Raw genomic sequence first — 13251 nt, 5'->3', positions numbered from 1 at the left:
GTGAATCGAGAACTTCCAGATGTTCAAGCTGGTTTTAGGAAAGGCAGAGGAAACAGAGATCAAATTGCCAATATCCGCTGGATCATGGAAAAAGCAAGAGAGTTCCAGAAAAACATCTATTTCTGCTTTATTGACTACGTCAAAGCCTTCGACTGTCTGGATCACAATAAACTGTGGAAAATTCTGAAAGAGATGGGAATACCAGACCACCTGACCTGCCTCTTGAGAAACCTGTATGCAGATTAGGAAGCAACAGTTAGAACTGGACATGGAACAACAGACTGCTTCCAAATAGGAAAAGGAGTAAGTCAAGGCTGTACATTGTCACCCTGTTTATTTAACTTATATGCAGAGTACATCATGAGAAATGCTGGGCTGGAAGAAGCACAAGCTGGAATCAAGATTGCCAGGAGAAATATCAATAACCTCAGATATGCAGATGACACCACTCTTATGGCAGATAGTGAAGAGGAACTAAAAAGCCTCTTGATGAAAGTGAAAGAGGAGAGTGAAAAAGTTTGCTTAAAGCTTAACATTCAGAAACTAAGATCATGGCATCTGGTCCCATCACCTGATGGGAAATAGATGGGGAGACAGTGGAAACAGTGTCAGACTTAATTTTGGGGGGCTCCAAAATCACTGCAGATGGTGACTGCAGCCATGAAATTAAAAGACGCTTACTCCTTGGAAGGAAAGTGATGACCAACCTAGACAGCATATTAAAAAGCAGAGACTTTACTTTGTCAACAAAGGTCTGTCTAGTCAAGGCTATGGTTTTTCCAGTGGTCATGTATGGATGTGAGATTTGGACTGTGAAGAAAGCTGAACGCCGAAAAATTGATGCTTTTTAACTGTGGTGTTGGAGAAGACTCTTGAAAGTGCCTTGGACTGCAAGGAGATCCAACCAGTCCATCCTAAAGGAGATCAGTCCTGGGTGTTCATTGTAAGGACTGATGCTGAAGCTGAAACTCCAATACTTTGGCCACCTCATGCAAAGAGTTGTTGATTCATTGGAAAAGACTCTGATGCTTGGAGGGATTGGGGGCAGGAGGAGAAGGGGGCGACAGAGGATGAGATGGCTGGATGGCATCACCGACTCAATGTGCATCAGTGTGAGTAAACTCCGGGAGTTGATGATGGACAGGGAGGCCTGGTGTGCTGCGATTCATGGGGTTGCAAAGAGTCGGACACAGCTGAACAAATGAACTGAACTGAACTGAACTGAAGTGAAGATGAAGGAGACATCTTTTTTTGGTTTTAGTTCTAGAAGGTCTTGTAAGTTTTCATTAAACTGTTCAACTTCAGCTTTTTTTGGCATTAGTGGTTGGGGTATAGACTTGGATTACTGTGATACTGAATAGTTTCCCTTGGAAATGAGCCAAGATCATTCTGTCATTTTTGAGATTGCATCCAAATACTGCATTTTTGACTCTTTTGTTGACTTTTCTTTCTTTTTTGTTTTTTTGCAGCCAACAAAAACAAATTGGAGACTTGAAGCCAGGCCCCCTGAGGATAAGTCTTGCCTGGCTGTGCTAACTGGGCAAATTCCTGAACCTACTCTACTTTAGCTTCCTAAACTCTAAGTAAGACTATAATATCATAATTATAAGGGTGTGTACCTCCTAACATTGTTAAGAATATTAAATGAGTCAGTACATGCAGAATTTGTGACAGATCAATAGATATTGCCCATTATTAATAATGCTATCAGCTAGCCTCTACTTATGTTCTGCCTCACTTTTCTCCTTTGCATTTATCAGCACTGAGATTTCATTACATATGCACTGGCTTGCTTTTCAGCTTCTCTAGGAGAATTTCAGCTCCAGAAGGACAGATATTTTGTCTCTTGACGACTGTGACAGCCCCAGAATCTGCAACATTGCCTAAGAAGCTCTCAGTAGCTACTTGTTGGCTGGATGAAGGTGGGCTTCCCTGGTGGCTCAGTGGTAAAGAATCTACCTACCAAGCAGGAGACTTGGGTTCGATCCTGGGTGAGATCCCCTGGCTAAGGAAATTGCAACCCACTCCAGTATTCTTGACTGACAAATCCCATGGACAGAGGAGCATGGTGGGCTACAGTTCGTGGGGTTGCAGAAGAGTCAGACATGACAAACAGCAACAACATGAATGAAGACATAAGTGACTAACTGCATGACATATCTGTTCCTGTAAATTAGAAATTAAATTCATATGGACAAATAATTTATATATAAAACTGTTTTATTATTAAGTGTAATTGTAAAAAGGATATATTCTTATAACAATTAACTGGCTCCAAGATATCATATCACACTTTAAACAAAGGAAAGCACTGAAAAAGTTATAATTTAAGGAAAATAGAACAAATAATAACTATTCAAAACTATACATCTCAGTATAGAATACCTCAGATTGTTTTCGAGCTTGGGAAAATAATAGAATATAGCAAAACTGAAAAATAATAAACTGGGCTTATAAGGCATCCTGTTTCTATCATCATTGTGTGCACTATATGTAGTAGGTGCTGACGCCCCTCACAGGAGGTGAACATAGATGTCAGGTGGTTTCCAAATTTTGTGGAACTTTCTTACTTTTCAAAAAGAAAATCTAGTGTGGGTCAGAAGGAGACACTGAAATGCAACCAACAAATGGCAAAAAGCTTTTATTAGAGCAGGGCCAGAAGTAAAGGAAGTTCACCTAATACAAGGCCCAGGGAAATGGACATGTGACCTGTCTCCACTGCAAGGACTGAACCACGTGGTTCCTGATGCAGAGGCTGCTGACTCCTAGGTTTCTGTATCTTGGTTTCCTGTGTGATGAGACACACTTGTGTCCTAATAGAGACAGTATAAATGTCAGACATTTAACTGTATGATTTCTTCCCGGTTTTGACAGGACATTTTTGTTATTGTTTAGTTGCTAAGTCGTGGACCTTATGGATTGTAGCCCACCAGGTTCCTCTGTCCATGGGATTTCCCAGGCAAGAATATTGGGGTGAGTTACCATTTCCTCCTCCAGGGAATCTTCCCAACTCAGGGATCAACCCCACTTCTCCTCCCTTGCAGGCAGACTCTTTATCACTGAGCAACTGGGGAAGCCCCCATACTCTACTCTTAATTCCAAGTCCCAGTATCTAAGGTGTTTTGTTTTTGCTTTTTAATAGAAGCAACACATCAATGATTCATTTCCAGAGTTTTATCTACTATGAACTTTTAACCTCTGAGTGATAAATTGCTTCATCTTCAGGTACTACTCATGTTATATTTTGAAGCTGCCTTTGCTTTTTAGCATCCCAATAGCACTAATTTCTGATGAACTTTTATCAGTTTACAGTAAGTTGGCAAATTTTTAGTACATGAAAAATGTATTTTCAGCATATTTAGAAAAATAACCAAAATGAGACAGGCAGCATCCATAGGACTGTCTTCCTTCTGAATGTCCATCTCTGCCAAGGAAAAGGGATGAAAGAGAACTAGAAGACCTTAAAAAAATTTCTAAGCCATCTTTCCTTTTAATTGAAGTTCATAAAGAGGAAAACATAGTGGTTCCCTCCTACTCATTCTCAGGTTAACTCTGTGAGTTTGGGTTCACATATCCAGTTAGGCATCATTTACAAATTAATAACTAGAGTTTTTGGTTCACTTAAAAACTGACTTCATTGATTTAGTGACACCTCTTGATGAGGGTGAAGGAGGAGAGTGAAAAAACTGGCTTAAAACTCAACATTAAGAAAACTAAGATCATGGCATCCGGTCCCATCATTTCATGGCAAATAGAAGGGGAAAAGATAGAAGCAGTGGCAGATCTCCCTTTCTTGGACTCTAAAAGCAGTGCAGATGGTGACTGTAGGCTTGAAATTAGAAGACGATTGCTTCTTGGCAGGAAAACTATGACAGTGTGTTAAAAAGGAAAGATATCACTTTGCTTACAAAGGTCCGTATAATCAAACCTATTGTCTTTCCAGTAGTCCTTTACCGGTGCGAAAGCTGGACAATAGATGAGCGCTGAAGAATTGATGCTTTTGAATTGTGGTAATGGAGAACATTATTGAGAGTCCCTTGGTAAACAAGGAGATCAAACTAGTCAGTCTTAAAGGAAATCAACTCTGAATAGTCTCTGGAAGGACTGATGTTGAAGCTGAAGCGCCAATATTTTGGCTGCCTGATGCAAACAATTGACTCATTGGAAAAGAGATGCTGTGAAAGACTGAAGGCAGAGAAGAGGGAGACAGAGGATGAGATGGCTGGATGGCATCATCGATTCAATGGACATGAACTTGGGCAAACTCCAGGAGATTGTGAGGGACAGGGAAGCCTGGTGTGCTGTAGTCCGTGCGGTCACAAAGAGTCAGACGTGACTTAGAAACTGAACAAGAATAACTTAGAGTGATAAATCACCCCTTTTTCCAGAGTCTCTAGGAATTATTTCTTTATCACATTTCTATGTTTTTCAATGAATGATTTGGTAAGCTTTCTTTTAAAACGGTCTTAAGGAATCAATTCCTAGAGAAATATAATGATGGGATGATTTCTCTAAGTGATATCACCAAAGTTAACAGAGTTAATTCCAGAAACAGTACATGGAAACCACACACTTCACTTTGTGAAATAAACTCACATTGCTCTCTTTTTATAGAAAGTTCCAAATGTAGTTTAAATAGAAGTAGATCTTAGTATTATCTATCACTTCAGCATTTTTATAATTTAGATGAACATTGACTCTCTGTCCATGGAACAATATGTTGTAAAATTCTAGAGTAATGCTACCTGAGAATCTGTGAATAAAGGTCTCAATCTGGGAAACAAATAGAAAAATAATTTTCCAGTACTTCTAGTTACTTTTTTTTTTTTAAGATGTGTCCCAATTTCACCATTAAATTTGTCCTATGAATTCAAGAGTAGTGGATCATCTTACCATTCTTTACATTCAATGGTTAAATGCTCTACACACCTCTTCTCTTTTAGAATTTTACTGTAAAAGACCCACAAACTTAAATGAAATTAGAGGTGCACTGCTTTTCAGGCAGGAGAAGGTGAAGAAATTGACCCAATTTAAGAAAACAAAATTCACATGCTGCTGAAAAGCAGGGTGGGTGTATAAAGACTCAGTGGTGACATCCTTCAGAAACCAGAATTACTGGCTAGAGATGGTCATACCTCCAAATCTGCCTGCTCACAGTCAAGGCTCATCTGTATATTACAGATTTCAGAGCCTCCCTGGAAGGGTGACACTAAATGACAAGCACACCAATTTAAACCGACATGAACAATCAATCTCTCAGATTTGTGTAACAACAAAAAATTTAAAAAATATGCCACACTTCTCTAAAATGAAAAGGTCAATCAAACATTTAGTAGTTACTTATGTAGTGTTTTCTCTGTGTTTTCCTCTAAGAGTTTCATAGTATCTGGTCTTACATTTAGGTTTTCAATCCACTTTGAGTTTATTTTTGTATACAGTATTAGGGAGTGTTCTAATTTTATTCTTTTACACATAGCTGTCCAGTTTTCCCACAGAACTTACTGAAGAGACCACCTTTTCTCCATTGTATATTCTCCCCTCTTTCATCATAGATTAGTGGACCACAGGTATGTGAGTTCATCTCTGGGTCTCTAGCCTGTTCCATTGATCTATATTTCTGTTTTTGTGCCCATGCCATGCCATCTTGATTACTCTAGCTCTGTATTGAACTAGCCAAAAAGTTCATTAATTTTTCCATAAAATCTCATTTAACAAACTTTTTGGCCAACGCAATAATATATTCTGAAGTCAGGGAACCTAATTTCCCCAGCTTTGTTTTTCTTTCTTAAGACTGCTTTGGCTACTTGGGGTCTTTTGTATTTCCATTAAAACTGTAAAATTTTTGGCTCTACTTCTATGAAAAATGCCATTGGTAATTGACAGGGATTGTATTGAATCTGTAGATTATTTGGGTAGTATAGTCATTTTCACAATATTGTTTCTTCCAATCCAAGAACATGGTGTATCCCTCCATCTGGTTTGCATCATCTTTGATTTCTTTTGTCACTATCTTGTAGTTTTATGAGTACAGGTCTTTTGCCTCCTTAGTTTATTCCTAGGTATTTTCTTCTTTTTGTTGCAATGGTAAATGAAATTGTTTTCTCAATTTCTCTTTCTGATCTTTCATTGTTAATGTAAAGGAATGCTCATTCTTACTTTTTAAAAACAAAAGACTGAGCTAGGTCCTAGGGGAAATCAGAAATTTGTCTATGGCTTAGAAGTCTGTTTTCCACCAGTAGAACTGATTTGTAAAATGAGTACAAGTACATAAAATAGTTTGTATTAAAATATAAACTGACAGAAACTTAATAGTCAAAAAAATGTTTTTTTCATGCAAGGGAAATTCATGGAAATTCAAAGAAGTGGGACAAGGGAAAACATGACACAAATAACAGAAAATTCTCTAGAAATGAACCTACCCATATAAAAACTGAACAGAATTTCCAGGGTTCTGTTATCTGCATTAATGCTACAGCACTAAAATGACATGATTGCCAACAAATAATCATCAATTCTGACTATATAATTTACATTTATAAACACTTTCCTATGAAACTTCTACATTTTATTAGTATGATCCTATTTACATCTTTTAGTTAATAAGGAAAAATTACTATTGTCTCTACTTAGTAGATGTTTCCTAAGACCAGAGGAATAAAATGAATATTAGAGTATAATGGAATAATTAATTCACTAGGTCACTAATAGAATTTGATCCCACAGTTTTAACATCTAATTGAGTACTCTGCTAAGGACAAGATAATGTATCTATTTGTTCAGGGTTCTAGGGAAATAGCTAAAATGAAAACTTATCACATTATATTATTGATTTTCATCATTATCAATACACACATTTTTAAGTGCACCCATGTCATCAGAGTTTTCCTAGGAGGTAAACAAAGTCAGTGAAACTGATATACTCCCCTTAATGATCTGCAATGCTCTAAATATAAACACACAGATACTGATGCTAACAAGTTAGTTACAGTTACTATTACTAAATTACCTCTTCTAAGGCACTCCACAGTTCGTTATCCGTATGCTCATTAAAGGGATCCAGATTTTTCCTCATTGTTCCAGTGAATAAAACAGGTTCCTAAATACCCCAAAATAGTCAATGTTATTACCTAAACCTCTTTTCATTTTATTCCAATGTGCACAGAATGTCAAAATTAAAATACAAAAACATCTAAATTCATTAATTATTATTAATAAAGTTGCAAATGTATGTTTAAAAAACTATATCTACAATAATTTTCCATTGTACAAAGTGTGCTATAATATATCTATTGGACTACTGAACAGTAACAGAAGAAAGTATTTAAGAAGTTTTTTTCATCTTAAGGAAAAAACTGAAGACAAAGGAAGATCTGTTTTTGTTTTTGTTTTTTTAATACCACCCTGGTAATAAATATCTGCTTAAACATGTACACAAACTGAGGAAATAATTCCATGAGAAACTTAACATCAAGATCTACATAAATTAACTGTTAATCCTGGTGTGACTGGGAAATACCAACAGTATGATTAGTAGAGGTTTGCTCAGTTCAGTTTAGTTCAGTCACTCAGTCATGTCCGACTCTTTGCGACCCCATGAACCACAGTACGCCAGACCTCCCTGTCCATCACCAACTCCTGTAGTTTACCCAAAATCATGTCCATTGAGTCAGTGATGCCATCCAACCAACTCATCCTCTGTCATCCCCTTCTCTTCCTGCCCTCAATCTTTCTCAGCATCAGGGTCTTTTCAATTGTGCCTCAAAACAAACCATTAAATATTTACACATTAGCACTGAAGAATAAACTAGACTATTTTCTCCATTGGTCAAACTGTCTTCTAGGATCTGAAATCTCTCCACATGTGTGAAATGAATCCCCACATGTGCATGGGGAACGTCAACTCCTGGGATCTGCAGCACGTCTGTCCATGGAGAGATCTCCTCTGATTCTGCATCAGCTGGTCCCACATTCTCTAACCTGTGTGTCAGGATGACCTGCCTCAAAGAACCTCATTATTAACTGCAAGACCAGGAGGACTTGAAACCCACTGTGATCTGTGTCATGATACTTTAATTTAAATAGTTCTTCCTATTCATCTGCTTCAGGAGGAGCCACAAGTAAATTACTCTGGAAATATATGCCTCTCTTGGCTTCAAGAGATAATCCTGTACAAAAGCTCAGGTAGGCTATTTACATTTTCTTCTGGATGGTTCTAGTAAGCCAGGAAATAAGAATATGGGCAGCAGTGAAGAGCCCAACAGGCTCATTTCAGTGAAGGGGGCAGAACAAGGGATGTACACCTGTGGGAACAAGAGGAGATCTGACTCTTCCACAGGTGCCCAGAACTGCTCTGAATCCCCACGTTCAAATCCCTCCTGGCCTTAGGGCTGGACTTTCCTCCTCACTTCACAAAAGCCTGAGAGGAAAGATGAAGACAGACATTTCTTTTCCCTAATCATGAGGATGAATGATACTCAGGAAGCCTTCCAAACCTTCCTTCAATATGGTCTCAGTTTTAAGTCTGGTGAGAGAGAAACAAATACAGAAAACTCATGGTGTGCCACCAAAAAAGAGATATCCCTGAGTAAATCCACAATTAAAAAGACATTATAGAGGGAGATTTATTCACACAAAGTTGGTTAAGTGACCAATATGCCTCCAAAGCACTGAAAATCACTAGTCATACAATATTTCAGAATAAGTACTGAACTAAACTAAAAAAAATTTGAGACCCAAATTTAAGGTCTCCCTTAAAACTCGAATTTAGGACCAAAGGCTAACAACCATCTAAACAATGGTAAGCGTCGCTTGTCAGGGGAATAACCATCATTCTACTTCAGATTTTTATAAAAACTTGTTACACTTTGTAATTCTCAACCCTAAGATTCCCACATGCAGGTGATTTCTCATCCTTCAGCTGTCTCCATGAGGTTTACACAAGTGCCAGGAACAGGCAAGGGGAGGTTGGTCCCCAATATTCTTCCTCCTTCCCTTCTCCATCTTCCCTCCATTTTCCAGTTTATTTCAAGTAAACTGGCTGCTCCCTGCATATAATCTCAATCCGTGTTCTTTCTGGGGATATATTTAACTACTTCAGATCCTGAGCAAAAAGGATGCACATACTTCAGCTACCTGTTGTGTTTAACGAAATTATTTAAGAATTTTAATTTTTGCTTATTCCTGAAATTTTGAACAGAAGTTGAGGAGTACCTTCTTAAGAACACAATATTCATCTTTGAATATTCCCCCCGTGACTGATGGTCTATGTCCCCACTACCCTGTCTCTGCTCCTACCCAGGTCCTTGTTACCATCACATCTCCCCTAGTTCTGACCTGTTCGTGGGGGGTCAGCAGTGACGGGGATGAGACTGGGAGGAAAAGAGACCACCATGGACGTGCTCTGCTGCTTCCAGGATCACAGGGACCAGGGATCCAGGGAAGACGGTGTGGGCCTGGCTCACCTAAGAGAGGCAACTCAAACAAACAGCACTGGGCTCCCCCTCTGCAGAGTCTGCTTTCAGCTTCCTAAGTTCCCTACAATGGGGTGTTGAGACATAAGCATCACTGCTTTCTACTCATTTGAGGGGAAGAGGAATGTAAGTTTTTGCACTTAGACAAGTAAATTCAAGTAACTAAACTAATAGATGTTCTCCACTTCTGCAGCTAGCAAGATGCGGTAAAGACAAAGGGCTTTTGGTTCGGGAGGGATAAGATTTTGACAATCTTCTCTTGACATATATCAGCTCATGAAATACAAGTGCATAAACCCATTTCTAAACTGATATTGTCCAAATGAGGGACAGAGCAATAGGAGTAGCATCTCCTGGCTTTGCTCTATCCTTATTCACTCTTGCTATGGTTTTGGGAGTCCTTTCAAGTGGGATGGTAGGGAAAATGTGGAAAATATCTGATGAGTATGACATAGCTGAAGAATTTATGCTTTTTAACTGTGGTGTAGGAGAAGATTCTTGAGAGTCCATTACAAGGAGATCAAACCAGTCAATCCTAAAGGAAATCAACCCTGAATATTCACTGGAAGGATTGTTGCTGAAGCTGAAGCTTCATTACTTGGCTATCTGATGTGAAAAGCTGACTCATTGGAAAAGACCCTGATGCTGGGAAAGACTGAAGGCAGGAGGAGAAGGGGATGGTTGGATGGCAACACCAACTCGATGGACATGAGTTTGAGCAAGCTCCGGGATTTGGTGATGGACAGGGAATCCTGGCATGCTGCAGTCCATGGGGTCACAAAGAGATGGGCATGACTGAGAAGTGGACAAGTTGGAGACTAGAGAGTATAGGTCTCTGTCATATGACTAGTACTTTGGGTTTTACTCTGCTGCAATGGGAGTCTTTGGAGATAAAGCAGAAACTCTTTGCTATACAATTGAAACATTGTGAATCAACTATACTTTAATAAAAAAAAAAAAAAAATAGACTTGCATAAAATTTGAATCCTGGCTCTGCCCCTTACTTGAAAAGTAGGATAATCTCCCAGGGACTCAGTTTTTAACCCTGTCAGATAAGGATAACAACAAATTGTGAGGATTAAGCAGGAAATGGTGGGATAAGAAAATAAAATGTTAATGATTCCATAAACGTTAGGAATTATTATTAATACTCGTGTAATTTGTCAGGGACTGTAGCAAGCACTAGGGGAACAGAAATGAGAGATACAGGCCCTGGCCTCAAAGAGAGAGAAACAAAATAGTCAAGAGTGCGGGGAAGGCTGAGAAAAAGGCTGGCGGTCTTGATGGGGGATTGGAAAGTAAGAGTATGTACAAGGTGATGGTTAGGAAAGAAGTTCGTGGGAGGAAAGCTAGAAATCAAAATACAAAAATATTTTAGTCTGATTTATTGCTCTTGGTAGAAAATATTAGATACATTTCTCTGTTGTGCTTTTCCCCAAAATTCCTATTGTTTTTGTTTGTTTGTTTTTATTTTCTGTTTCTCAGCTTTACTATTCATATTTATGTAAACAATTTAGTTTTCATTATTAAACAATTAATATAAAGAAAATCACCGAAGACCATGAACACATGAACAGAAATTAAAGAATAAAGTCATTTCAGAAGGTGTTACTGTTTTAGTTAAGTAGAATTAATACCCAAAAGGCCAGTGCTCTGTTTCTTAGGAAAAATTACAGTTCCTGATGACTGAGCATTCCTAAGAATGTGACATGGGCACAAACATTATCTAAGTTACATCTTCACAACAAATCTGTGGGGCAATGATTTCCAGACTGGGTTTAAGGATGAGGATGTTAAAGCTTGGCAGCCAAGTGACATCATCGAAGCCCCACAGTTGATGAGGCAGAGCAGGAATAAACTGTGGTCACATTGACACTTGGTCTACACTCTTAACCATTCTAGCCCTGTCTGCCTCCTGAATGGCTTCCTAGGAATCTTTACACATTGCAAGTTTTCTCCAGATTCTTTGTCTTTAATCAAGCAACACTGCACCTTGGAAATAAAGGCATATAAAGTGGAATCTACATGGATACAAAGCTTAGCACTGTTTTGTAAGCATGCTCTCTGGAGTGTGTACCTAGAACATGCTCAAAGGAAGGATGGAAACCAACAGAATAGAACCAAAACATGCTGATGTCAAGGCATGCTTAGTCTTTGCTCAGATGTGCTTCCAAATATTATTGGCAGAGCCAAGAATCATCTAACATTATTTATTTACAGTTATTTTATGTATACAAGCGTACAACTTTTTCTTATTAAGAAGCATTCAAAATAACACAGGGCATGTTTTTAAAGCTTTGCATCCAAGGATATGAAACGACTTTAGAGACATGCCCTTTATTACTACTAACTAATCTCACATGGCCTTTTCAGAGATGAATACCATTAAAACATAAAACTTGGGAATTTAAGGTCATTTATTTTCTATTGTAACCATAAGTCATAAATCTAATAGCCAGAGGAAATCTTCAAATATGGGGACTCAATGTGCTAAAAAGTTCTTCCCATTTTTCCTGAAAGGGATACCTTTGAAAAAAATTTTTTTCAATTGTGATAAAATACACATAAAATTTGCTAGATTAACCATATTAAGTGCACAGTTCAGTGGTGTTAAATACATTCACATTGTTGTATAGCCATCACCACCATCCACCCACATATCTTTCATCTTGAAGAACTGAAACTCTGTACCCATTAAACAACAAATCCCCAGGGGGGTGGTCCTAAAATGGTGGAGGAATAGGACAAGGAGACCACTTTCTCCCCCACAAATTCATTGAAAGACCATTTGAACACTGAACAAATTCCACAAAACAACTTCTGAACACTGGCAGAGGACACCAGGCACCCAGAAAGGCAGCCCATCATCTTTTAAAGGAGGTAGGACAAAATATAAAAGATAAAAAGAGAGACAAAAGATTTAGGGATGGACACCCGTCCCATGGAGGGAGTCATGAAAGACGAGAAGTTTCCAAACACCAGGAAACCCTTTCACTGGCGGGTCTGTGGGGAGTTTTGGAATCTCAGAGGGCAACATAACTGGGAGGAAAAATAATAAAACCCACAGATTACATGCCTAACCACAACTCCCAGGGGAGAAGTAGCCCAGATGCTCGCATCTGCCACCAGCAAATGGTGGGGGGGGCTGCTGAACAGGGAGGCACAGGCTGCATTGCTTAGGGTAAGGACCAGGCCTGAATGCCCTGAGGGCAATCTGAGGGACCTAATGTGAGATAACTACCCAAACTGTGGGGTAGCCAGAGAGAAAGATTAAGAAAAGAGATAGAGAACTTTCCTGTGAAAAGCTCTAACCTAAGGCATGCTGGGCCTGCTCACAGAACAAAGGACTGAGCAAATACCAGAGGAAAGCTAGCCGGCTGCGGACAGGCCCACCCCTGCCAGAGGCAGGCGGGCAACAGCCAGAGTGGGAAAGGGGCAAACTCAGCCCCAGAGACAGCATCTTCCACCAAACTGTGAGCAGGCCCCCAGTTGCTAACCAAGACTTCCTGGGATCCTGGATGGTTGACAACCGCCAGGAGGGTCATAGCCAGAGATCAGCTCCCCAGAGGAGAAACACAGCACACCTGAGGTGGTGCTCTCACTGCACAGCCAGAAAACCTAGTGGCTGGGACCAGGGTGGCGATAAGATGCACCACCCGCCTGGGGAGAGTGCATTCATCAAGCAGCCTCAGCTGCTCAAACGTGGGAAGGGCACAAAACACAGGCCCAACCAAGTCTCTGTCTTTGTGGAGTACCCGAGAACCTGAACAGCTTAGACCTG

The 13251-nt window shown here is 39.4% G+C and overlaps 2 protein-coding genes across 2 annotated transcripts in view; both read right to left on the bottom strand.

The window, feature by feature from the left end:
* Positions 1-13251, bottom strand: part of LOC122687096 (ATP-binding cassette sub-family C member 4-like) — an 860243-nt gene that overhangs the window by 384768 nt on the left and 462224 nt on the right. The window lies entirely within an intron of this gene.
* Positions 1-13251, bottom strand: part of LOC122687099 (ATP-binding cassette sub-family C member 4-like) — a 170144-nt gene that overhangs the window by 22078 nt on the left and 134815 nt on the right. Inside the window, 1 exon segment of the mRNA XM_043892539.1 lies at positions 7007-7096. Coding sequence (XP_043748474.1) covers positions 7007-7096 — 90 coding nt within the window.

This window comes from Cervus elaphus, chromosome 30, assembly GCF_910594005.1.
Source record: "Cervus elaphus chromosome 30, mCerEla1.1, whole genome shotgun sequence".
Classification (NCBI taxonomy): domain Eukaryota; kingdom Metazoa; phylum Chordata; class Mammalia; order Artiodactyla; family Cervidae; genus Cervus; species Cervus elaphus.
The sequence above is the reverse complement of the archived record's forward strand: the minus strand, read 5'-3'. Positions and strand labels throughout refer to the sequence as shown.